Here is a 26,765-nt window from a genome sequence, read left to right as displayed (position 1 = left end):
ACTTCACAGATTGTCCCAGAGATTAAACCAGTGGTTCCCAAACTTTTTTTGCTGGGCCCCCCTTTGTTTTACAAGAAAAAGTTTGGTTTGGAAACATATTTGGCGATGCTTCCTCTCCTGCTTTGCGTTTGTGTGGGAGCCCCGTAAAAAACCTGTCCATGATGCTAGCAGTGTCCATGCTCGATGGGTGACGTGTCCGGTGAGTCTGCTGGCCGTGCAAGAACTTGGAAGTTTGCAGCTTCCATTGTGTACAGATCCAAACTGCACATGTCAGCCTTTTAGTGTGGGGGGTCTAAGGCACACGTGTGCGGTGGAATGGGTTATCTCAGCGAACGATATGAGAGTAATGAGTCTTTTGTGTTTGTAGAAAATGTTTCAGAACTTAGAGTTCAGCTCATGAAAAATGGGAGCAAAAACAAAAGTGATGCATTTATATTTTTGCTCAGTGTATCTGCCAAAAGAAGCTTCTTCATTAGTGGAGAAGCCATGAAATAACCATTAATTTTCTACTTCCTTCCTCAGTCTCACTGAGTGAAAAGATAAAAATCCCTCCATGGCAGCTCTTTTGATTTCAGGTGCTCGCAGCAGGAAGCTCGGGTTACATTTAAACAGTGCAACTCCCTGAGGAAGAGGAGGGGTGGAGCTGCCCAGCTTGCCGCGCAGTCCGGAATAATCCTTCCACCCAGAGCGGACAGGTGTGGATGCTCCCTCCTGGCTGATGGAGATCATGTTCTGGACTTTGTGGAGAAGCTTAGACATCAATGTTTTATTGAACCAGCAGGAGAGGACCTAAAGTCCAGTGTCCAATGAGAGACCCGTGTTAGTTATGGTGACACTGCAAATTCTGATATCTAGGTAAATACAGACCATCATCACTGACACACTGTAATCTGAATACTGTGACCTGCTCCTGAATGACCTGCTCTGCTCACAGCCAATCAGATCGGGCGTGTGCCCGTCAGAATCAGACGCCACAGCTCAGAGTGACAGAAAATAAAATTTAATCAACAATTTTTACAAAATGAAACTCGTTTACAAAAACATTTAAACTGCAAACCAATCATGTCATCAGGCCACACCCTCGCAGCTCACAGAGCTCAATCACTGGACGATACTTGGGGGCGTGGCCGCACAGAGACTCTACAACAGGAAGAAACGGTGGCGTGGGGAACCAGCCAATCGAGACCGGGCAACATGTTTGTATCAAACAAACGGCTGCCGACCTCTGACCTCGGGAACCACACTGAGCATGTGTGACGACCAGCAGGACAGGGCTGGGCTCTGAATTACAGTGTCCAATCAGAGGGCAGCATTGACAACGAGTCACCGGCGTGGGGGTGGGGCCAGCAGCTGCGTCGCAGTGACAGACTCCGGGAACAGGTTGTGGTAGGTGGGCAGGGGCACGTACGCCGCGGTGATCATTTTACCTGGAAGGACAGGTAAGAGTGTGTCAGAGGTGCTCTCTGATTGGCTGACCAACGACACACAGGTCATGTGACGTGGAATCTTACCAGCAAAGAATCTCCCGTGCAGGGCATTGACGGCAGCCATGGCGGCTGGGATCGAAGGACACTTGACATAGACGTTTCCCTGGAAACAGCAGAGGTCAAAGGTCATCGCAGTGAAAGTAAACAAAACCAAAAGTGAAAGAAACAAAAGTCAGACTTTAGGAACAAACGAAGGTCAGAGTCAGGAAAATAAAAGCTTTGCCCCAACAAACTTCACTCTCTCCACCGCGGCCGCAGCAAGGAGCTCACGACTACCGGCTGAGTCGATAAGGTCAGAGGTAAGAGGTCAGGTTCTTACCTCAGTGGAGTTTTTGTCAACGTAAATGTGAACAATGCCGCCATGTTTGTTACACTCCTCTATGACGTCATGCTGGATGTCCAGCTCCCACCCAGGAGCCTCCTCACTGAAACACACACACACACAGGTCAGGTGAGGCCTACAGGTCCTCCTCCTCACCTGTGGACACACGTGGGCCGAGGTATTTACCTGCTGGGGTTAAACATGTTGGACAGCTGGAAGCAGTGCGTCGCCAGCGGCTGAGACGGGAGGTTCAGAGCAGGAGAGTTCATGTTCATGTTGAGAGTCGGGTTCATGGCCGCTGAAAGAATCCGACACTTCACATCAGTGAACAGGAACCAACCAGCAGCCAACAGGTGTGACACGAGTTTCTCGTGTTGCTCCAAATCACGTCAGTCATCTCAAGGAGCTTTAGATGTAAATAATACAGACAAACCCCAATAATCATACGAGACCCTATGAGCATGTTACTATGAGGAAGGAAACTCCAGGCACGTTTTTAGCATCTACGTGGATGTTAAAATCACCCACAATAATTATTTTATCTGAAATCAACTAAATCAGATAAAAGTCTGAGAAATCAGACAAACTCTGTGTAAGGCCCAGGTGGACGATAGATGATAACAAGTAAGACTGGTTTCTGAGTTTCACAGCTGGGGTGGACGAGGCGAAGCATCAGGCTTTCAAATGAATTAAAAGTCTGTCTGGGTCTTTCATTAATTAACAGGCTGGTGTGAAAGATTGCTGCCACACCTCCCCCTCGGCCTGTGCTTCGAGGTTTCTGGTAGTTAGAATGACTCGGGGGTGTTGATTCATTTAAACTAACATAATCATCCTGCTGCAACCAGGTTTCTGTAAGGCAGAGTAAATCGATTTGTTGATCAATTATTAAGTCATGTAATAGGGATGACCGATCACATATTACGTATCAGTCCCATACTGACCTAAATTACTGGATTGGATATTGGAAAGAAACAAAAAATGTAATCCGATCCATTAAATATCACAAAAGCACCTCACAAAACTTGCGACATGGCGTAACTCAGCTCATAACCTCAGCACGTCGGAGCAGTGTGCCTCACGTGATAGAGCGGCTGTGGCGTGCGAGACCTGTTGGCGCTCTGGTTGAGTATTTGTAGCCTCGCTACCAAACCGGCATTTCATCTCCGAGGAAGTTATCCCAGAGAAGTAAAGCAAGTGTGTAAGTTCACCTCTGAATGTTTGTAAAGCGTTCCAGCTTTAAGCTTAACAACCGATATATGGAGCGACTGCCTCTCCTGCTGCTACTTCAATGTGAAACTGATCAATGATCAGCTGATCGGCTTTTCTGTCTCTCGTTTGTTTTTGGCCCACTTTGCACCAGAAAGAGGAAACCAGCGGCTGAACAACAGCAGCACGTTTAAGCTTGATCAGCTGTTGTTAGAATTTATTTAATATTACTTTCTACACCAGGATCTTTTTCTACGCAGCTGACGGCTGGTAACTGTGCAGGGTTTAGCCAGGGGGGCCGATAGGGCATGAACAGGGAAAAGGGGGCACAAAGACATACTTTTCTTTCTTATTCTCATTTAAAATGTCGAGCTTTTAACAAATAATTATCTGAATCTTACAACCAGTTTGAATCTGATGTAAAATGTATAGAAGTCCATTACTGTATATATAATATACCCCAGTAAGCTGTAGTACTTTTTCCTTTGGGAACCGTCTGTGCAGTCTGCAGTTCTGCTGAAGAAAGATGTTGAATCTATTTAATTACTGTAGAAAAATAATTGATTTCTGTGCATTTTTTTTAACATGTGCATTAAATTAAGGTTGATTACGTCGATTAAGCATCACGAGGTGGGGGGTGGTTCCCTATTTTTTTTTTGCTCAGAGTGTGCAAGCCTGTTGGTTAGGTTGCTTAATATTTCCACTAAGTAAAACACCAGAATAGGGAGGATGCTGCAGGTTTACGTTTGTTAGATTGATCAGTTTTGCTGATCTGTGACATATTTTGGCTGCAGTGTATTTCTTGCATACAGGTTTAACAGAATAGCTTTAGTTTAGTTTTTTAAACTTGAGTATGAACTTATACAAAATGCAGCAAGATATAAAAAAAAACTGTTTTATTGATTTAAAAAACAAAACAAAAAAAACACACTATATCGGATTCATATCGGTATCGGCAGATATCCAAATTTATGACGTCGGTATCGGACATAAAAAAGTGGTATTGTGCCATCTCTATCGCGTACTAACAGAGACTTGGAGGAGAGAGACCTAATATTTAATAATCCACATTTCACTGTTTTACTCTTTGGAGCTGACAGTCTCTATGGAGATGGGGTTTCAGGGGGGTTTGGGAGAGAGGTGTGTCAGACTGCAGCTCTGCTTCCTGTCCTGACTCTGTCACATTTTGGGGGGTTTAATAAATTTGGCCAGATTTCTGGAAATGAGAGCTGCTCATCTCCAAAGTGGGATGGATGCCGTCTCTCCTAAAGCCCACGTTGTCGTTACCTGTCACTGCAGCCATGGCTCCGATGGCAATAGCCCCACTCATCTGCAGAGCCTGCTGAGCAGCAGGAGGGATCTGCAGACCAGTACCTGCACACGCACACACAGAAGTCAGAGGTCACACAAACAGTCGGGGTTACAGGTGTGATTTCAGGTGTGACCTCAGGCTCACCCTCAGCCAGGCGGGCCATGAGCTGCAGCCTCCCGGTGGTTCCCAGGTCGATGCCGGTGTGTTCCAGCTCATCGCTGTCAAGGAGGGACGACGCCATGGAGATGTCGGTCCGCTCGGTCACGTGACCCACTTTCATGGGTCTCCCAGCTAACTCGAAGCCATTCAGCTGCTCCAGAGCGTTCTTGGCGCACTCTGCATCTGCAAACTGACATCAGAGCACATCGTGTGACGCCCGACACGTCATAACGGGCTCACCTGAATGTGACCAGGTGACCCACAGGTTCACCAATCAGAGGTTGGTGGTTCTGCTCACAGTCTCTGTCACTGGAATCAAACTCACGGTGATGAAGCCGTATCCTTTGGAGCGCTCCGTCTCGCTGTCCATCATCAACTGGATGCTCTCAATCTGAGACACACACACGGCATCAGAGGGTCACCTGAGAACAGCTGAGAGTGTGTGTGTGTGTGAGTGTGTGTGTTCGTCTCACCCGTCCAAATGGCTCAAAGATCCCTCGCAGCATCTCCTCGGTGATGTTGAAGTGCAGCGAGCCGACGTACAGCCTCATCGGTCCAGATGTCCCTTTTTGCAGATTGTTGGCTGCAGCAGCAGCAGCAGCAGCTCGGTTCTTCTCTGCCTGAAGACACACACACACACACACACACACACACACACACACACACACACACACACACACACACACACTAAACTTCGAACATTTAGAATACTTTGATGTACCTGAACTTGAGCCTGTCTGTGTGTGTGTTCCTGTCTAGCTATCTTTGTGAGGACCAAAATCTGCATTCTACTATACTTGTGAGAACCAACAGTCTTGTGAGGACACACTCACGGTCCTCACAAGTTTGAAGACATTTTTGAGGCTCAAAATGTGGTTTTAGTGTCAGGGTTACAATTAGGTTTAGGGAATTGTGGCTTAGTTGTACTTGTTTTAAGCTTAGGTGCACGGTCCTAGCGGCCGACTGGACCCTTACTCTCCCTTCAATGTCCCAGTGTGGTTTATATGTTCCTCCTTTGTTTGCTTCCTGCGTCCTGCTGTGTCAGCCTTAGCCATCTGATCCTACAGTCTTAATACGTGAGCAATATAAGGGGAATACAGAGCTTTTGGTCCCCATTTTCTAATAATGCAACCAGTAGGGAAACAGTCTGAAATACTTAATATGTAACAAAACAATAAAAAAGGTCTTATCTCCAACAGGTGAGCCGATCCTCCCTCACCTCTATGGGGGGAATCTCACCCTCACTGAATTCAAGTTTTTATTACATTTTTTTGTTTTATTTGTGTGTTAGTAAACACAGCACTCACACTACATTAGTTTTGGTTGAACTCTTTATTCACACATCAATGTCAGTACTTTCTTAAGCGAGGGAAGATCAGCTCACCTGTCAGTGTCAGAATTAGCCACCAATCCTGGCTACTTTTATTCTATAAAAAAAAACTATAAAAACCAATAAAATTATAAAAATTATTAATAAATAATAAAAGAACAGACCTGTCCCATCCCCCTTTACACCAAATTGCATTAAAACACTTTTTAAAAAAAAACCTTTTGCACAGGGTCAGGGGCTGGGAAAGCATTATGTCAATGAAGGTCCTCACTGAGATAGTTAAACGGGGTTGTGTGTGTGTGTACCTGTGAGGCCTGTACAATGATGGGAACTCCCAGCAGCCTTTGTCCCGTCAGCCCAATGGCCAGAGGAACTGAACTTGCCTCCACGAACTCTATGTAGGCGATGCCCTTTGACCTGCGGGAGTTCCTGTCTGAGATCATCCTGACGTCCCGAACCTAAACACAGGAGCAACATTAGTTGCCATAGGAACCAACCAGCCGATCCACCGGAGTAATCAGAGTAAAGCCAGTGCAGAGGTAGGGATCGCCGGGACGTTCCCCTGACGGGACCGGCCGCGCCGCGGTTCACATTTCATTAGTATCCATCGTCTGTCTAACATACATATGCATTATGTTTACTGTGTAACCATTCTGCATATGGAGCTCACGCGTCACACACTCGGCCTGTCCCAGAGCGCCGTGTCCTTCCACCGAGGAGCTGACAGCGATCAAGTAAAAAGCTCACACAGCAGAAACATAACTATGGATTCGATGGTGTTCACAGCGTACGTGTGAACTATCACGTATCATAACAGGAAGTGATATCACTTCCCTAAGGTTTAAACCCCTCCAAGGCCTATTACAGTTCTGATTTTTCCAAGTAGAGTAGATTTGAAAACCCTTTCCACGCCGATGGTGGAACGAGTGGGCGGGCTTGAGGGTCCGACTGCTCGCAGATACGATCGGCCGAGGCTCGAGCGCACGGCGGCGACATTCTGTCTCCACCGTTTTCTGTGACCAAACACAAACGTACACTCTGTAGCGTGAACGAGTAAAATAGAAGCAATGAATCAAAAATCACGACAAGAAGAACTCCACCAACCAGAGAAAAGAGAAGTGAAGGAGCGCCCGCGGTGAGCCACGAAAGCATTGAAGGTTTAAACCCCACCAATCAGACGACGCCTGTGGTCAGCACGCGGCGGAAGTGGGAAGAAGAAACTACCCGTGACTTGCAGTCACCCCTACACGCTGAGGAGGCGCTGCAGCAGGCCCACGATAGAAACAGGAAGTTGGCGTCTCACCTTCCCCACCGCAGAGAAAAACTCCTCCAAGTCTCGGGGGCGGATGCGGGCGGCGAGCTGCATGCAGAACACCGTGCGGGCGTCTCGCTCCTCGGGCGTCAGGTTATCGATGGGCTGCCTGCAGAAAGAACGCCATCAACACCAGTTATTGATCCCGTGAGACAGGCACAGACTCCTCCCCTCAGACCCACGCTCTCACCTGATTGGACTCTTCTCCTTCCTGACGGGACTCTTACTCCTCGACCGCCGCCGGCTGAAACATGCACACAGGGTTCTACTGCAGATTCTACTGTTCTACTGAACACTTCCTCTACAGTTTTCAAGTTAAAAGCCTTCCTCTGTGTTAGAGCTGCCACAAACGATTATTTTGATCGTCGACTAGTCACCGATTATTTTTGCGATTAGTCGACTAATCAGATCATCATCCATTGGACGTAAAACGTACAGCTTATTGCACCAGCAGCATCTGCTCTTATATAACTATCATTAGCTTACAGCTTTAAGTGTTTAAGGTCTGTGCTAACTAAAAATAAAGACAAGATGATAGTTTATTAAAGTTTAATGAAATTTGCAGATTGTTTCGGTGAAGTTTAATAAACTCCTTGCTATCTAAAATATAACAGGACACTGGAGTAAATTCTGGAGCATCTCACACTTCTGATGATCAGCTGTCTGCTTGACGTTTATTCAGCTGTGTAAAAACTATAACTTTAATCTCAGCCAAACAGATTTACTCAGGAACAAATAAAATACTGAAAAAGCCAAACAATAACATTTAAGTTATCTAAGTGAAAGACGGCGGTGGGTTTGAAAACGATCTGCGGGGAGTCCGGTGTTCTCACGGCTCTAGTTAGCCTAGCCCCCGGCTAGCTATCGAGCTAGTGGGTAACAGACGTCTCCGAAAACGTCGGAGCGCTTTCGAACATATGTTAAACGTTTATTTTGTGACCCAGAAAGAATAATGAGAGTAATATTAAAACTAACTAGCTGCCGCCATTGTTGGAAACTGAGCTGGGCCGCGCTATGAATTCTGGGATAGGTTGGGCCACGAAGGACACACCCAACTCATCCTTCAAATCTGCTGAAATGAAGGGCGCATTTGTTGGAGTCTTCGAATTTGGACTATCTTCGTCGTGTCGCTGTAACGTAATCGGCCTACAAATGCGGGCACAGGAGGATGCGGTTCCTGAATTTGGACACAGCTTCTTCTTCTTCGGGGTTTAACGGCAGCTGGCATCCTTGTACATGCAGTGCTGCCATCTTCTGTTTCAGTCCGTTATTACACTCTTAAATCCTGCTACTTATTCCTGCGTCTTCTGGGATCTTACAAAGCTTCAAACGACGCGTCGACTATTAAATTAGTCGTCGACGATCTAAATAGTCGACTAATCGTGGCAGCCCTACTCTGTGTGTTAGCTTTTAATGTAAAAAAAAAAAAAAACACCAGGAAGCAACTTACTGCTTGTGGTGGTCTCTGTAGCGCCCACCGCGCTCTCTGCTGCGGCGGTGCTCTCTGCTGCGGCTACGACTCCTCCGCCTGTCTCGGCTGCGGCTACGTTTGCGCTCCCGACTCCGGCTCCTCTTCCTGTCTCGACTCCGGCTGCGCTTCCTGTCGCAGCTGCGACTGCGGCTGCGTTTCTTCCTGCGAGACACACGGCAGCCAATCAGAACACGTCCCGACGGTCACGCTTTCAGTCTGAGATGGTTTGCACACGTGCAGAGGAGAGTGGATATATTGGATGACAAACGATGAAGACGGTACGACGGCGTGTCAAGGCCACGTCAAGACAACGTGGAGATGTGCTGGTGTTTCAGGACAAACTGCCTCCAGGGTCGTGAGGTCATACTTCTGTTTTAGTAACAAGGAAGTGATTTCTCCTATAGCGCACAGACGCGGCGTGGTGATCGGCGTCAGGACGCTGAAGAGAAGGTGCAGATGCACGGTTACCAATGGTTACAGCCTGGCGCAGTAAATGGGATGGATGTTGCATCACAATAAGAGCTGATGAGTTTGTCTCGCTCATCTTTGTGTAGCGCCTACAGCGGCCGTCTTGAAACAATAGTCATCTCCACATTTCGCCTTTTTTCTCAAAATGATCAATTTTGTTCTTGACGTGGCGCCAACACGCCGTCCTAAGATGGAGCTGCCAAGCAGGAGGAAGAGAAGAAGAGGAGGTGAAGGAGGATATGCAGAGGACTGATGTGACAGAGGAGGATGCTGGGATAGGAGGAGAAGGAGGCAGATGATTGGCTGTGGATGTGCAGGCAGGTGAATACCTCTTGGAGCGCTCGTCCTGTCCGTTGGGGCTCGAGATTTTGGCGTCCTCCTAAGCGGGGTCGACAGAGAACAGCATGAGGTGGTGTCAGGGAGTGTAGGGGGTGGGGGGGACAGGAGAAAATATAAACAGTTTAATGAGCGTCATTCAAACAGGAGGGGGAGGGGCTGTGTGTGTGTGTGTGTGTGTGTGTGTGTGTGTGTGTGTGTGTGTGTGTGTGTCAGACACACACACTCCAAAGTCCAGCTGCTCTTCAGGTGTGTGAAACTCCTGTGACGCCCTGAAGCAGACAGGAGGATTACAGCCTTGTTTCCACTCGCACCTTCTCTACTCGCTCGGGTTTTAGGGTTTTCCAGGAACTGCAAGTACCTGGTACCAAAAAAGTACCTGGTACTGTACTCTTTTAATACCTACTTGGCCGGGGATCCAGGAGAGCAGATCCAAAACTGTGATGTCATCAGACTGCATGCCAGCAATTGGCCAGTGAGCGGCATCACTCGATGAGTCACAAGAGCGTCTCCCACACAAAAATCAAACGCGCCATATTTTTAAACCAGACAACGCTGCACAAACCATCCCGCCGTGCAGCGGCGAGGACGCCATCCTCCGCTGTTACGTTGATCGTGTCACATACGAATGACACTACGAGACTTTCGGCCACGTTTCTATAGCAACACGTCGAGGCGCTACTTGTAATGGAAAACAACAGAAAACGAGCTGAGTGGAGCAGGTAGTAGTGGAAAAGAGGCATTAGTCACTCAGAGCCAAGAACCAGAACCAGAGCTTAGGACACGCCCTCACCTGCACTACATAAATAATATCTGATTAAACTGAATAGCTGCACACCTGTGTGAAGTCACACCTGTGTTGTGCAAGGTCACACTGTGCACTTCCTGCAGAGCTGCTGCTCTAAATCGCGGTGCTTCCCTCTGGCAGAGAGCAACGTTGCTGCTCACCTGCACACAGGTAGGCCCCACCCACCCCCATGTCCTGACCACCCCCACGCTAAGCTAAGCTAACTCTTCGACTTCATCTCCCAGAATCCTCTGCACTACCTCACCAGTGGAGGGGGTCGGGATGAGGGGGTCGGACCAGAAGCAGGTGACAGTTTAACCAAGGGAACTACAGTCATGTTACCATGGGCACCAGAGTACAGCAATGCATGATGGGGACTTTTACTACCTTCTGAGTGAGACAGATCACAGTGGCTTTCAGGGGAGCAGAGGTGAGAAATCGTTAGGCAAGTCTACAAAGAGAGATAGATGTGCGTTTAATTATGTGAAGGACGCGTCATCATCAACATCATCATCAGGGTCAGCCGCGCTCTGCTGCTCACAGCGCCACAGCGGATTTCAGGCAGTGTTTGGTCACATGATCACGTATCAGCTGAACCAGCAGCCAGCAGGCGGGCTGTGCTTCGTCTTCATATTCATCATCATTTATAAACAACGGTGAATGTTAAGCAAATGAAACCCAGCGTTAAAAAACGGTGACATTTTATTGGTCGACGCAAAAATGTATGAACACGGAGGAAAATCACAAACGTAACGGCTCGACCGTGACATGAGTGAAGATCAGAGAGGAGACAGGGGGAGGGGCTTAGCGGCCAGAGGTTTTCCATGTTGAAAGGTTTTTCCTTGCCACTGTCACCACGTGTGTGCACACGGGGGGGGGGGGGCGCGTCTCTGTGCCACTGTCCTTACCTTACAGCACCTGTATACGACTGCTGGTGTTCTACAAATAAAGTGGAATTGAACTGAGCTGAGGTTTTTCATGTTGAGGAAAATATCTGAAGGGCGAGGAAGGGCGAGGGAGGGCGAGGGAGGGCGCTGCAGGCCCGCTAACCAAAATAATCCAGTGTGAGCTCAGGTTCAAGTGTTTGTCTCTGAAAACAGCGAGGCAGATACACGAGAGGAGGCTGAAGGAGAATCAGTCTGCTTTGGATTTAACAAATAACTCTTGTGACAGAAACCAGTGAGCACTGTGCAAAGGTCTGAGGGTCTGAGGATTAGGACTCAGGTGGAGCTCGGGATTCATCTACAGGAGAGCTGCATCATTACAAACTGAAGTCTGTGCGAACAGGTGACCTGGACGATGTGCAGAAGTACAGGAACGCCATTTACCGTCTGATCACGAGCCGTCCCACTTACCATGTTACTGTACGAGCCGCCCACGCACTCATCCGATTTCCATCTACTCTATTAAACAAGGCGGGACTCTTTCACTGTTAGTCTGAGCAGTTTGCAGTAAACTCTGTCTCACAGACTTTTTCTTTTGGGCATTTTTAAACGGGCTGTTCCCATTTCTATGACCTCCATAAAACATCAGGGTCACAACACGTTGTGGCGAAGTAAGATGCACATTTTGTAGTCCATTGTCTGCACGTCTGCAGTTTTAACATGGCAGACATCCGGCGCCACGCTGTTAATGAGAGAAGAGCGTGAGGTCATTTCAGTTCTCTGTGCACGGCTCCTCTCTTTTCCTAAGTCCTCAACACGGAAAAGTGAAAGTGGTTAGGAATAGGAGATGGGATGGACTTTTGGAACGCAGCCCTGGTGTCAGTCTAGATCCCTGTGGAAGGTCCAGAGAGGAAGTGATGTCAAAGAGCCTTAACGCTGCCAGTAGGTGAAGGAGGAGTTACAAATGAACTTTGAGCTGACATAGTTTTGTTCATTTTCCAGCTCGCTGCGCGACCAATTACTCTGCAGAACTCTGCAGGTGAGCAGCAGTGGGTGGAGCAGCAGAGTTCGGCTGACAGTCTCATGAGCAAAGGACAAACAGACTCTCACCTTCTTGTATGGCGCCTCCAGCATCGCCTCGATGTCCAGGTCATCTGCCATCTTTCTACCTGCGCACCTACACATGCACACGCCGAGATAAAGAGTTTAATCACCTGTCACAGCTGTCCAATAGGTACAAGTTAAATCCATTACCAGCTTATCAGTATCAGTTACCATGGTGACCAAACAGGTAAACAAAAATACCTGGCGACACATGTGTCTGACGTCACTGTTACGCCTGTCAGAATCTACTTAAAGTGTAGAAAACATCATCTGATGACGGGATCAGCAGGTAAACGTTACACCTGGACTCCCGGAGGCTCAGCGTAGCATGACTCAGACAGGTGAACAGCACATGTCTGTGAGCCTAACGTTAGCCTCTCAGGTGAACACGCGCTCAGTGACCCCCCCCCAGGCCGGAAAACCACCATCGGTGAGTCCGGTGTTTGCGCGGGCTCGGCCGGGAGGCTCCAGGTGAGTGTCACCTGAGTCCTCCACAGCAAGCAGCAAGCTCAGCATGCTAACAGGAGCGGGCCTTCCGCCGTTTCTCCGTGCTAGCGGGCTCCGAGTCGGGCTGAAGCCCGGCGGACAGGCCAGTACCGGGCTTACCTGGATGCAGAGTGGCTCGGCGGGTGTCAGCGAGCAAAACGTGTCTGTGTCCGGGTAACGGAGCCTCTCCGGTGCTCGTCCGGGGGACGCTTCTCTTAGCTATAATGGCGAACGACGGGAGGGCTAGTGCTCTCGCGAGATCTGGATACAGCGAGATCAAAACAAAACAGCCGCGGAGTTACAGAAACTAAAAACTGTGAGACAAACTGAAGCAGTTTGACTTTGACCACGTTAATAAACAGCCAATTAGAGGGCGACACCTTTCGCTCGGGACACGCCTCCCTGAATCTGCCGTTCACAAACACCGCAGCCAAGAATTCAAAATACTAAAGTACTATAAAAATGTCTTTATTATTTCCATCCGTTTCTAGGCTACCCAATCCAAAAATATGACTACGTCAGCTCCCTTTCAACAGTATCCACACGTGGAAGAGCTGCAACAATCTCTCATGATCACAAAACATGTGAATGGAAATAAAAGGATGAATACCAAAAGAAAAGATTCAAATGAGCTCCATGATGGAGCCGCAGATCAGAGGGAACCTGCTTTCATCATCATCACGATGAAGACTTAAAGACACTCAGTCACACCTGTTCTCACGTGAGTTCTCGAAGAGGTTCTACGTCCTTTGATCTGCACGGTCAGAACATAAAACCCTTCAAACAAACCATCGCTGTGTGGAAATGATGAGTGTGCTGTGGTGCAGTGATACAGAAGTCACAACAAACAGGCAGATTCAGGTGTGTTCACCTTTATTAGAAACAGAAAATCACCTGCAACGCACAGGTATGGCAGCATTTCATCAAAGCATGTAAAAACTCAGAGTGTGAACTTCATTCAAACACAGGCATTCAGGTCCAATCATGTACCTGAAGGCCTGGGGTCAAAGGTCAGTGAATGACCGTTCCTTGACACCTTTCAGCTGATCACCACCTGTCATGGAGCTGGACAGGTGAGGGTGAGAGGCTGGCAGAGAGCTCACATTTCTTCTTTCTTCAGTCATTAAAGTCTTTTAACGGAAAACACAGATTCTATTCGACGCCTCATGACCTTTTATGTGACATCACCATTTCATGACCTCATAAGCGTCTCACGCCAGCCAATTAGATGTCATCCTGCTCCGCTCGCTCTCTAGAGGAAACCCACCTGCTGACGATCACTTCCTGTGGAGACAAAACTACATCACTAAAGTGTTTCACCAGCAGGCAACCCTAAACCCCGCCCCCATTACTAGCAACTTGGTCATTGAGGCGGAGCTTCTATTCATCGAGTCACATGAGTCCTCATCAGCTCTGCTCGGCTGATTGGCTGCTCTGCTCTGGTCTCACTCTTTATTTGCAGATGGCTAACGGGTAATTGCTCTTAGTTAAGTAGCTCATGCTAACATGTTAACATCCCTGATAACAGGTTGATACGGCAGTGTTGCTGAAACAGGAGCTTTACTGAACCCTGACACTCCTCCTGAAGTGTTGATCAGTGTGATGGACGCTAATGACCTCAGCTGTTACTGAGGGGTGGAGCTGCATGAAGTTGACCTAAAAACCGAAATGTTGGGATGGAAGCAGCTCCTAACCCTGGGTTTCAGCTCCATGGCAACCACTGCTTCTACATCCATGTTCTACGGCTCATCGGGCTCTCAGGTTCAGAGGCAGCGTCTCAAAGGTCACGTGGGTCCTTCCACACTGGCTCCAGGACTATCTCGGGGTGTGATTCAGGGTCTCGTCCTGGTGGGACACGGTCAGAACAACAGGGAGAACGACCAAGCTGCTGCATGGAATGGACCATGTAGGATCTGATGACATCAGTGTCTGAACGGTGCACATCTTGAATCTTCACAGGCCTGAAGTTTAGGAAGAGCAGAGGCTTCACTTAAAGTGTCAGAGCACTGATATGTGGTCGGAGGTTTCATATTGTCCAATGAGGAATATCTGACCTGAAGGACATCAGCATCAACAATCCCAGGAAGTTGATTCTATTCATCTGGATGTACCGTTTTCGGTGGGAGGAGCTAACACTGGGTTCATGATCAGTTGATTTATAATGCACAGACTAACAGTCACAAAGCGAGACAGGTGCAGAAGCCGGGTATGAGTTTGGTGCCCGTTCATAGGGTCGGGGAGCTGCAGTCAGCTGAGCCTGAAGAAGTCACCTGATAATGACGGTTCTCCCACTGACTACATCCAGGTGAACAGAATCAACATTTTGGGATTTCCTCCCCTGAATGATTGAACATCAAGACACGACAGGGAGTTTGAACATTTTGTCTTCTCCTCGTCTAAAATAAGGCACGGTCATTCCAGCTCCATGTTATCCTGCTTAGAGGAGCTCCATGAGTGGTTCACGCATCTGCCTAAAGAGTGAAAGATGCCAGTTCGATGCCTTTAGAGTCAGTCATGAAAAAATGTCCCAAATGAAACACGCTGTGGCCACGGCGCCCCCCGCTGCTGTGTGCAGAAGGCATCAGCTCTGCATGAGTCACAGATCAAAATAATCCTTCTTTATCTGATCCTGTTTTAGCTGTTGGGAGCTGTTTTAGCCCCCCCTATTATCGATAGTTTCAGTTCTGGTTTCTTACCTGGACCTTCAGCTTTCTCAGACACACAGGTGAGTCCAGCTCAGCCTCTGATAGGTCGGCTGGATAGATGATGTAGCACAGCATCAGCTCCTATAAGACAAACACAGGCGGTTCTCTGAGGAAACCAAGAGCAGAGAGTTCGGTCCACGCGGGATCGCTCTGATGGCGTGTACCTTCGACACGTTGGCGGTAATCCTGCTGAGAGCTGCCAGAGAACGCCACGAAAACGGGCGCAACGGTGAGGCCTTGAATGCATCGTCAGCCCGTTCTATTACCACAGAGTAGCTACAGGAAGAGGATGGAGACAAAGTTATGGACCCTAAGAATAATCAGAGAGGTCAAAGGTCACGAGTTTAAAACAGAAAATATGTGAAATACTTTGAAAACAAAGATGCTTCCCTAAGATACGCCCTCCATAGAATCACCGCTGTGTGTGTGTTTGCTACCTGGCGTGGTAGAAAGGTGGTCCTTTCCTGTACAACACTGAAAACAAACACAGCATGATCAGATATCACACCTGGGGTTCGTTCTTCGTACCTCGCTAAGTAGGTTAGCCGGATTAGATTGTTGACGATTTTGCGTGATCCCGGATCGTTCGGTTCCCCGAAGCTCATCCGGGACTTGCTGTCATAGCAACAGATCCGTAAGCGTAAACCTGCTGGGGAGCAGGTTTACTTTATGTAAACAGGATTAGATCGCGGCCACGCAGGTATGCCCGCGTCATTCATACGAAAGCAACAGCGATATTCCACCACTGTTTCACCATAAATAAATAACATCAATGTAACTAAAGATAATGCAGCACTTGATCCTTTTATTGATTTCACACAGATACATACAGGTCATTTCCTAAAAAAGGGAAATGTACTATTAACATTCTATTACATGTATGTGATTATTACAGATGTAATTCATATTTCAGAGTAGTAATTGTAAATTACTTCGTGTAATCAAGATGAGAGACCACGGCTATAAAAGCGAAGGTGGATTTGGGAAGCCTGTCGCAGCCATATCCTGTCCGTTTACGCGAGCAACCCATTGCGGAAGGTGCAAGATTGATAAGGAGAGTCCTCAGAATTCAGCGTATATTGCGGGACAGACAGGATCCTTTAGCTCAGCGCGACAGTGTGCTCATAGAGAGATATCGATTTTCCCGTGAGGGTAACCAACTTGTTGACGAGGGGGTGCAGGACCACCACCTGTCTTTGTTTGCTCTGCCCTTTTCTTGGTTGCTGTTATAAACAAACAGATTATTTCAGGGTCTCTTTCCAAGAGACTAAAAGCAATATAAGTGATAAATATTACCATTCTGTAGAATATTCTTATATTTCACTTTTACTTGTTCCCATGTTCTAGTGGGTCCTGTCGTGGCTCTAATGTGAAAGAGGATATAATGTAATGTAATATAATAAATTTACCCTACCACCTACTGGTGTTGGCCAGAGGGGCCGATGGCGCGATATGGCAGCCTGGCTTCTGTCAGTCTGCCCCAGGGCAGCTGTGGCTACACCTGTAGCTGCCTCCACCAGTGTGTGAATGTGAGAGTGAATGAATAGTGGCATTGTAAAACGCTTTGGGTGCCTTGAAAAGCGCTATATAAATCCAATCCATCATTATTATTATTATTATTATTATTATTATTATTATTATTATTATTAAATTACTTACGAGTTTAATTTGTCAGCAACTTTCTGCCAGCCCTCTCTCCTTGCTTTTGCAGCCTTTGCAGTGTTCCCTTGCGTTTTAATTAAACTCTGAAACTCCTGAAATCCCTCACTCAAGAGTTCTTGCTCTGCTGCCGAAAAATACCGAGCGCGCTCCATCGACATTTTCGCCGACCAATCAAAGGGTTGCCGATCAATGTTTCTACTATCGATGCGTAGCCCCTGTTAAGCCACCCAGTGATCTCACATTACTTCATCCAGCTATACTAATCGTCAACAGCAGGTGTGTTCGGAGCACCGGAATAGCGAGCTCAAAGTTAGCGCGATGATTTGATCTTGGATGTAGTAAGCAAGGTACGAAGAACGGACCCCTGGCCAGTCATATTTTAGACTCCGCCCATGAGTTTAGGCTCCATCTCTGGGGTTCATTCACGTTTTCTGACTAATAGCAAGTAGAGCAGGGCGATATGGCCAAAAATATTTATCACGATATATATTTGAAAATTTGCGATAACGATATAACTGACGATATAATTGATGCGAGACAAAATACAACTCCACAACTTTACTCGCGCAAAAAGACAACCTTCCATTTATTTTCACTTAAACAAGAAGCTGGTTTTTATGTACATTAAAGCTTTATAAAAATGTAACAGTGCAAATGCAAATTCCTTGCTGAAAGTTTAACCAAAAGGCATTTCCAGTAGAAATGGGCTGACATATCCTGAGCATAACCATGTATAATATCCACTGAAGTTAAAAAGAGGTGCTTTGCAACATTAAACTGCAGTGTGCAGTACGTATTTTTCGGACCATAAGGTGCACGGGATTATAAGGCACATTAAGCGAAACAAAGCAGTCAGATAAATCAAACTTTATTAAACTCATTCTTCTTGCTTCCTCCACTTCTGTACCATTGATTCATTAATGTTGAATTCTCTGGCAGCTGCTCTATTCCCATGTTGTTGCAGTATATTAATGACTAACCTCGTATTGTGGATGGATTATCTCAGTTGTTCTCCTGACTGAAGTTTGGTCCGTTTACAGCATCCTGCCATGCGATTGCATTTGTCCCTAACCATCAGGATCCCTCACGTTAACTTTTATAAGTGGAAAAGTGTTAGTGTTCGTCCTCCAGCTTCACTGTTTATGTTATGCTAACATAGCTGTGTCGCTAACGATCACGTAGCACATCATTATATACCAGCTAGCCCAACTTCAGTAACCCTACAAACGTCACTGCTGTTTAGTTTCCTGTCTTCATTTATGTTGGAAGTGATAGCAGAGCTGTACGTTTGAATGTTTCAGAAATCTCTCAGTCAGAACATGCTATGTCATGTTTAGGTGGAAACTAGCGAGCTAACTTCCTGCTAACTTCTAACTCCGCTGAATTTAATAAATCCTGTTTTCATGGATGCCTGGAAGTTAAACTTCATAGTTACACCTGGTAAAGCAGCAACGCTGATCATTTTATTACAGATGAAAGAATTTAGACAGTTTTTAACTCTCAGTGATGCTGCAGTGTTCGTTTGACTTTGGGACCTGAAAGGATGGAGTTTAGGACCCAGATCATTCCCAGATTTACGAGCACCTTAGTTCAACAAATACCGCTTGCATGTTCTACAAAAAAAAAAAAAAAAAGTGCTTTGGTGGGTATCTGATGGACAAACACCAAACCAGTTCCACATCACTGAAGTGGCACCATTTTTACAAACCAATTCTGGTTCATCGGTTTTATTCAAAGATCTGCCGTGCTTTTTCGGCCATGTGCGTATGAAAACAAAAGCACTGCGCATGCACGTTTTACCCAAATTCTATCGCGATATTTCATTTTCTTATTGTTGCCTAACATTATACCGGTATTACCGTGAACGGTATGATATCGCCCAGCCCTAATAGCAACCCCTACCCAAGTGTTTGTGTGTTTGTCTTACTGAGGTCTACGCCATACTTGGCTCCGCCCCCTCCTTTAGGGACCCACCCCTTGCTGCGGAAGTGATGATAGACTGCATAGGAGCTGATGAAATCAGGACGCAGGGACCGAAATGTCCTCCACAGCTGCACGATGGACAGGGGTTCCTGACCAATCAGAGGTTAGTAGAGCAATAAGGTCAGAGTGGGAGGAGCTTTGAGTGAAACACATGAGGCGGAGAAAGAGAGACAGTTACCTGCTGCTGGTAGACGGACAGGCAGCCCAGACTGTAGACCAGGAAGAAGGCCTGAGGGCGACACAGACAAAGAAGCTGAACCTGTTGTGACCCCAACAGCAGCTCTGAACACCTCACTGACATCTCAGCTTGTTCAGGTGAAGCAGGAGCTCACTGCTGTCAAACCTGACGGAGTTGAGGATTGTTGGTAATGTAGGACCTGCTGTGTGTCTGACACCCCTGGAAGTAACTGTGAAACCTGCTCAGTGCAGCTGAAAGCCTGAAACCACACAACCTTCAGACAACCATCACCATTATCTACCTGTGGGAGTGGATGATGCTGTCATCGTGGAGGTGTCTAAATTCTTTCATCTGTAATAAAATCATCAGTGTTGCTGCTTTACCAGGTGTAACAATGAATTTTAACATCCAGGCATCCATGAAAACAGAATTTATGAAGTTTAGCAGAGTTAGAAGTTAGCAGGAAGTTAGCTCGCTAGCTTCCACCTAAACATGATATAGCATGTTCTGACAGAGATTCAAACGTACAGCTCTGCTGTCACTTCAGACATAAATGAAGACAGAAAGCTAAGCAGCAGTTTGTAGGGTTACTGAAGTTGGACTAGCTGGTATATGATGATGTGCTACGTGGTGGCTAGCGACACAGCTATGTTAGCATGACATAAAAACAAGAAGAAAAACAATATCTGAACACCTGAACCTGAAGTTCTACTTAAACAGCTGTTTGCTCAACTGGAAATCTCCCCCCCCCACACACACACACACACACGTCAAACACGACTACATGAGGAAAACAATGCATTACCTCCTCCAGACTGAGCTGCAGGTACTCGGAGAGAAAGAACGGTGTCCGCCTCACCTCCCTGACCCCGCCTCCAGTCTGCGCGTACATACACAGTGATCAGATGTTAACTCCAGCTTCCTGCGATCATTAAAACAAGGACTGTTTTTCTCCTCCACCATGAAGACCCACCTCACTGTCAGAGACCACCAGGAGGAAACTAGGACCAGGAACCAGAGGAGCAGGATCAGGATCCGAGTCAGGATCACAGTCCAAACTGGAGTCGGAGTCCTGTTCTGAGCTGGAGGTGTTCACAGAGAACTGGTTCACACAAACTGAACTGCATCATCTGAATAAACCTAGACCACCTGACTGTGCTGAGAGCCATAACACGAGGAGAAACCACATGGACCCGTTTATGAACTTTGGCCTGAATGCCATTGTCTGCCTGCACAGATGTTTAGAGTCAAATTACTGACGATAATCGGCCAAATTCAGCCGAAGAAGCAACGACATAGTGTTTTCGTTTTAGGTTTTATTTGTCCTCTCATGTTTGTCAGGTAAAGGAAGCAGAATCTAAAATTGACTGATTTTTAAATGGACCCTGGGTGCAGTGAAACAAAACACTACCTGCAGCTTCTCTTGGCCTCCGGCTCGACCTCTGACCCCCGTCTTGACCTCTTCATCTGGGGGCTGACTCCTCCTTCTTGCTCCGGCTCCTCCTTCCCCCTTTCACCGTTCTCCTCTGCCTCCCCCTCCCCTCCCATCTGGTTCCTCACATCCTCCATTTGTATTGGCTGAGAAAGCCTGAGCAGGGTTTGATGAACAGCCTCTTCATCCCATCCCTGAGCAGACAGAGCTGACCCCACCCACTTGAGCAGCTCCTCATACCTGTGAGGTAAGAGGTGACATCACTGTGTGAGCAAACGACAACAGGAAGTGGTGTGATTAAGAATATAGACACGAAGTGGTGTCACTAACCTGGCCTGTGAGACCACAGGTAGAAACACGCCTTCGTGTTCTGTAACAGAAACAGAGACCAGCTGACTCCAGAGAGCAGCTCTGATTGGAGGAGGCCGGAGATGATGTCATTGTGCAGGTGTAAACTCACGCTCCCATTGGTTGGAGATGTTGTGCTCCGGTCTGGATCTGGACAGAACCCCTTTACCAAAGTAACCCTGAAAAGAGCACAGGTGTTCAGCTGTCAGCACCTGGCTGCACTAAGGTGGATACAGGCAGAGCAGTGGGCGGGACTAAGCCTCTTTCCAATTTGATTGGCTGAGCTGTGAGCACACATGAATGATTGTCATCTCTAAAACCTGAGCCCTGTTTCAGTCCAGGGCGTCGCTGTGGAGGACTATAAATCCCTCAGAGTACACACTGATAATAAACTGGACTGGGTTTTAAACACCTCTGCTCTCTACAGGAAGGGCCAGAACCTCTGGGGTCCTTCAACATCTGTCTGACAATGCTCAGGATTTTCTATGAGCCTGTTGTGGTCAGCGCTATCCTATGTGCTGTTGCATGCTGGGACAGCAGGTTGAGGGTCGCAGACGCCAACAGACTGAATAAACTGATCACAAGACCAGTAATGCTGTGGGGACGGAGCTGGACTCCGTTAGGATGGTGTCTGAGAGGCAGATGTTGTCCAAGACAAAGACAATGCTGGACAATCTCTCCCACCCACTCCATGACGTGCTGGCCAATCACAGGAACACGCTCAGTGGGAGACTGAGATTACCCATAATGCACCACTGAATGACACAAGAAGTCATTCCTGCCTGTGGCCATCTCTGTGCAACTCCATCTAATACACACACATGGTGGAGTAGTTACAGTGTTTGTACGTCCTCCAGTGAAAACAACGTTTTACAGGTTAGAGTGAAAAATGTCAATCATGTATATTTAATCTCTGTAATAATCTGGATATTTATCATTCAGCTATTTGTTTAGTAGTGCTATTTCTTATTTTTTGTGACTTTGTAATATATTGTATTTAATTTATATATTTAATTTAGTTGAGTCTTTTATTGTTCTTACTCTTATTAATAAAGGATTCTGATTTAGTCATAATTGCATCAATTCAATTTTATTTATCCAGCGCCAAATCACAACAACAGTCACCTCAAAGTGCTTTATATTGTACAGTAGATGTACAATAATACATACAGAGACAAACCCAGCAATCATATGACCCCCTATGAGCAGCACCTTGGCGACAGTGGGAAGGAAAAACTCCCTTTTAACAGGAAGAAACCTCCGGGAGCAAATTGCTGATGCACCTCACACACTGCACCGGCTGGTCAGGATGTGACGTCAAATTGTGCGCTCGACACCAGGACCAGTGACAAACCAACTCTATTTCAGAAAGACACAACTTGTGTCCCAGCGGCCGGTGCTCACTGGAATAATTAATTATACTGGGACCTGGAGTGGAAGAAAATTTGGACCTTACCATAGAAAACTCCTGTTAGCCAACACAGTAAAGAAAATTCCTTTTAAAATCAAATAAAAATCATTCATTGTTTTGACCCCACCAGAACTTTTCTTGTAGGATATAAAAAAGACTGATGCTAACTGTTCATTTTGTTTCCTGTCAGAAAGAAGAGATTCCTCATGTGTCTTTGTTTATGTTCTTTATCTCTCCTGGCACGATTTCTGTGCCGTTGTTGTTTCTATGATCTATTCTGACCGCTCTCTCTGTTATGGAAAATATTGTTTGGCTTTTTTGACCCTGGAAATAAAGCAAACGAAGTTTATTTGATTCATTTACTAATCTTACTGGCTAAACCTCGTATACATCAATCCAAATTTTCTAAGGCAAACAAGGCAATATGTGCTTGTTTGATATGTTGTTTCCGCCCCAGGTTGTGTCTAACGGTCACTACACGGACCCCGTGACCGTCTGTGCCCGTGTTCTCACGCGCGGCTGTTAACTCTGCAGAGATGGGAGGGGCTCAGGTGAGGTGGGTGTGGTCAGACCTGGTCGTGGATCTTCTGGCTGTGTTCCGGATCACAGACCAGCACGTGCTGATTGAGGAGCTCTGCCTGGAAGTGGCTCCTCTCGCGCGGGGTGAGCGGCAGCGGAGCCTCGAACTCCTCCGTGACCCGGAGGCGGCGCCGGGGAGCCCGGAAGTCCGCGTACATGCTGCCTGGGGTCGAACCGGGCCGGGACTGCGGGTTTGGCACTGCTAGTTGTTAGCCTCCGCGCGGTTTGTTTGGCTGTGGCTTCACCGAATCTCTGTCCGACAGGAACTGTCGGTCTCCTCCGTGTAGTTCCACCTCCAGTTCTTCTTCTTTGTGTTTAACGGCGGTTGGCAACCAACGCAAAGGAGCATTACCGCCTCCTACTGTTCCGGAGTATGGGTCGGACAGTGAGTTCACAAGCTGTATCAAAAAAAACAAAAAAACAACAACCCTACACTCTGTCATAAACACCTATAGCCTTCAGAAACCCCACCAGTTCCCTCACCTGTGCCCTACTACCCTCCAACACACTCTTCAGATTAAATTCCCCAATTCCCCGCTCCTTCAATCTATTTTGCAGAACTGACCTCTCCACATCATAGCCCTTGCACCGCAGTATTACACGCTCTACTGTCTCCACCTCCTCCTGGCACACTCCACAAAGCCCCGTCTCATGTTCTCCTATCATCAGTAGTGTATTATTTAATGCACAATGTCCCAGTCTAAGCCTGGTAATGACCACCTCATCTCTCCTACTACCCCTATACAACCTACTCACTGCCACCTCCTTCTTAAGATGATACAATTGCCTGCCCGTACTCCCTGAATCCCACCGCTTCTGCCACTCCTGAACAACCTGCCTCCAAACAATACCTTTCGCTTCAGATCCACTGCTTGCAATTTCCATCTCAGTCCTATTTTTAGTCAACGCTCTTTTCGCCAACCTATCCACCTTTTCATTTCCACTGATCCCTACATGAGCTGGCACCCAAAGAAAGTGAATATTGCCACCACAACACCTTATTCTGCTGACAGTCTCCAGAATAGCATACAGCATGCCCTGCCTTGTCTTCGAACAAAACGATTGTAGACTTGAAAGAACAGCTGCCGAGTCAGAACATACTACCACCTGCCTGATTTTCGAACACTCTACCCATTTCAATGCTACCAAAATTGCTACCATTTCAACCGTGTACACTGCCAGTCCATCCGAAGTGCGTCTGTGTATTCCAATATTTTTTGACGGAACTGCTATTCCAAACCCTGTACTTCCAGTAACTGGACTTTTAGCACCATCCGTGAACACATGAATACACTCAGGGTATGCAGTCAACCTGTGAAAATGAAATGCTGAAACAAGATCGAATCTGCCTTTCAATGTTCTCTTCAGATCCAGCAAGTACCAGTCCACAGGAGGGGTCTCCAATAACCATGGGGGAACCACAGAGAACACTACTGCAGGACATATTTTAAGTTCATACACCTGACACTCCTTAGCCCACTGATTCCCCACCTTTCCAAAATGAGCCTTCTGACTTCTTCCATACTCCCAGCATTCCAAAAGTACCTCCTTTGTGGGATGTGCGTCACCATGACCACCAAGATGAACCCAGTAATTCACCGACACTTGCTTCCTCCTAAGATCTAGGGGCATTTCTCCCATCTCCACCTGTAGGGCACTGACTGGAGACATTTTAAAAGCTCCACAGCACACTCTAAGGGCTTCCGATTGCAGAACATCCAAACGTCTCAACACAGAAGGAGCTGCTGAACCATATGCCACACACCCATAATCAAAGACCGACCTAATTAATGCCTGGTAAAGTCTTTTCAAAGCAGAAGGGCTCGCTCCCCAACCCCTCCCAGCTACACACCTCATAACATTAATAACTTTTTTGCATTTGGTTTCAATCCGATCAATATGCTCCCGCCATGTCAGTCTCGAATCAAACACAACACCTAAGTACTTAAAAGAGCTCACTTTCCCAATTACCTTGTCATACAGTGTCAATGTCAAAGTCTCACTCACTTTTCTTTTGGTAAAGAACACACAGTTCTTCTTCTTCTTCTTCTTCTTCTTTCCCCGTAACCGCCCCCTGCGGGCTCCTGTCATCCTTAATCTGACGAACACTTCCTGTCAGGCTAAAAACGGAAGCTGTCCCTCCGGTAATGAATCGATCCATCCACGCTGCCAGCACCACCTGTGTGGATGCACTCCATCCATCTGCCACTAAAAGCCTCTGAAACAGGGGCGGATCTACGAGGTGGCACCCTAAAATAATCTCTCGACCAGTGTTGGTCAAGTTACTTGAAAAAAGTAATCAGTAACTAATTACTGATTACTTCCCCAAAAAAGTAATCCCGTTACTTTACTACGGTGGCCCCTAGAGACAAAGCACGTACAAACTCCAAAACACTTGCAAACTCTAAAACACATGCAAATTCCAAAACACATGCAAACTCCAAAACACTTGCAAACTCTAAAACACATGCAAACTCCAAAAGACTTGCAAACTAAAAAACACATGCAAACTCCAAAACACGTTCAAACTCCAAAACACATGCAAAATCCAAAACACTTGGAAACTAAAAAACACATGCAAACTCCAAAACACGTACAAACTCCAAAACACATGCAAACTCCAAAACACGTACAAACTCCAAAACACATGCAAACTCCAAAACACGTACAAACTCCAAAACACATGCAAAATCCAAAACACTTGCAAACTAAAAAACACATGCAAACTCCAAAACACGTACAAACTCCAAAACACATGCAAAATCCAAAACACGTACAAACTCCAAAACACATGCAAAATCCAAAACACGTACAAACTCCAAAACACTTGCAAAATCCAAAACACTTGCAAACTAAAAAACACGTACAAATTCCAAAACACGTACAAATTCCAAAACACGTACAAATTCCAAAACACTTGCAAACTAAAAAACACATACAAATTCCAAAACACGTACAAATTCCAAAACACTTGCAAAATCCAAAACACATACAAATTCCAAAACACGTACAAATTCCAAAACACTTGCAAAATCCAAAACACTTGCAAACTCAAAAACACATGCAAATTCCAAAACACAACGGAAGTGCTCCAGGACGCTAGGGGCAGTGTTGAGCTTTTGTTACCTAGTAACTACACAAGCCAGGAAGTACCAATGACCGGATTTGGGGTTTGCAGCCTTAAAGGCCGCATTTTATGGCCGATTACGTCACAGCGACAAGAGAAGGCTTTCCCAATTCAAAGGCTGCTCGAAATGCGGCCCTCAAATGCGTCCATAATTTCCCTTCATGGCCCAACATATCCCAGACTTCATAGTGCGGTGGTGGTGTGGATAATTTTGCCGAAAAAAAAAAACGGTGGAAGCGGAGCGGAGGAAGAGTAAACTTTCAGAAGTAAGTACTGAATATTATGTCACTTATTTATGCGCAAATATTTTTTTAATGAAGAACATTAAACCATTATTGTTGGCCACATGTCGGGAAAGTTATGTGACATTAGTCATGTCTGTACTTTCAGAATTAACTTGGTTTTAAAGCCTTTACTTTAAAAAATATATATATAGTCGACCTTAATCTGACAGAGAATGTGATGATTTTGTGGATAATTAAAGTCAGTCATATATCCACAAACACAACAAGCTGAAAGTCAGTGATGCTGCTCGGTTTGCAGTCCTGAATATCACAGCACAAGGAAGATTCACTGCACTGTTAATGTGAGCTATGTTATATTGCTGCCTCTGTTCGGTGGTGTCGAGCCAAACGCACTTTAACGTGTGTTTGAACGAGCTGACGGTTCACTCGTT

The 26,765-nt window shown here is 46.6% G+C and overlaps 2 protein-coding genes across 3 annotated transcripts; both read right to left on the bottom strand.

Annotated features, from left to right (window-relative positions):
• Nucleotides 1-984: 984 nt before the first annotated feature.
• On the bottom strand, nucleotides 985-12,952 carry LOC146575151 (RNA-binding protein 39-like). Of its 2 annotated transcripts, XM_085275360.1 has the most exons (15): nucleotides 12,785-12,950; nucleotides 12,185-12,251; nucleotides 9,397-9,446; nucleotides 8,579-8,761; nucleotides 7,319-7,372; nucleotides 7,120-7,237; nucleotides 6,122-6,274; nucleotides 4,960-5,106; nucleotides 4,812-4,877; nucleotides 4,472-4,676; nucleotides 4,303-4,389; nucleotides 1,996-2,107; nucleotides 1,807-1,912; nucleotides 1,512-1,590; nucleotides 985-1,427 (listed from the first exon to the last, which is right to left on the bottom strand). In XM_085275360.1, the coding sequence occupies exons 2-15, from the start codon at nucleotides 12,233-12,235 to the stop codon at nucleotides 1,324-1,326; spliced, it is 1,515 nt and encodes a 504-aa protein (XP_085131486.1). In that variant the 5' UTR covers nucleotides 12,236-12,251; nucleotides 12,785-12,950; the 3' UTR covers nucleotides 985-1,323. The 2 variants fall into 2 exon arrangements, with proteins under 2 accessions (XP_085131486.1, XP_085131487.1); XM_085275361.1 differs by lacking the exon at nucleotides 7,319-7,372 and having other exon boundaries at nucleotides 12,785-12,952.
• A 568-nt stretch (nucleotides 12,953-13,520) lies between these two features.
• On the bottom strand, nucleotides 13,521-23,640 carry tsen2 (TSEN2 tRNA splicing endonuclease subunit). Its single transcript, XM_085275362.1, has 12 exons — nucleotides 22,956-23,640; nucleotides 21,085-21,151; nucleotides 20,955-20,994; nucleotides 20,604-20,864; nucleotides 20,166-20,274; nucleotides 19,998-20,072; nucleotides 19,193-19,243; nucleotides 18,959-19,103; nucleotides 15,807-15,843; nucleotides 15,534-15,645; nucleotides 15,361-15,450; nucleotides 13,521-13,948 (listed from the first exon to the last, which is right to left on the bottom strand). The coding sequence occupies exons 1-12, from the start codon at nucleotides 23,118-23,120 to the stop codon at nucleotides 13,889-13,891; spliced, it is 1,212 nt and encodes a 403-aa protein (XP_085131488.1). The 5' UTR covers nucleotides 23,121-23,640; the 3' UTR covers nucleotides 13,521-13,888.
• Between the last annotated feature and the right edge of the window lie 3,125 nt (nucleotides 23,641-26,765).

This window comes from Mchenga conophoros, linkage group LG5 (genome assembly GCF_057382185.1).
Source record: "Mchenga conophoros isolate Kocher_MC1m ecotype Shallow Benthic linkage group LG5, M_conophoros_male_GT1.1, whole genome shotgun sequence".
Lineage (NCBI taxonomy): Eukaryota > Metazoa > Chordata > Actinopteri > Cichliformes > Cichlidae > Mchenga > Mchenga conophoros.
Note: the sequence above shows the minus strand (reverse complement) of the source record. Positions and strands in the feature narration are given on the sequence as shown.

Excerpts from the sequence above, each read along its gene's own strand:
- LOC146575151 (XM_085275360.1), bottom strand. The coding sequence starts at position 12,235 with ATGGCAGATGACCTGGACATCGAGGCGATGCTGGAGGCGCCATACAAG. Across the intron at positions 7,238-7,318 it reads AAGGAGAAGAGTCCAATCAG|GCAGCCCATCGATAACCTGA; the intron begins GTGAGAGCGTGG and ends TTCTTTCTGCAG. Across the intron at positions 4,878-4,959 it reads TCTTTGAGCCATTTGGACGG|ATTGAGAGCATCCAGTTGAT; the intron begins GTGAGACGAACA and ends TGTGTGTCTCAG.
- tsen2 (XM_085275362.1), bottom strand. The coding sequence starts at position 23,120 with ATGTACGCGGACTTCCGGGCTCCCCGGCGCCGCCTCCGGGTCACGGAG. Across the intron at positions 20,995-21,084 it reads CATCTCCAACCAATGGGAGC|AACACGAAGGCGTGTTTCTA; the intron begins GTGAGTTTACAC and ends TTTCTGTTACAG. Across the intron at positions 15,646-15,806 it reads CCACCTTTCTACCACGCCAG|CTACTCTGTGGTAATAGAAC; the intron begins GTAGCAAACACA and ends CTCTTCCTGTAG.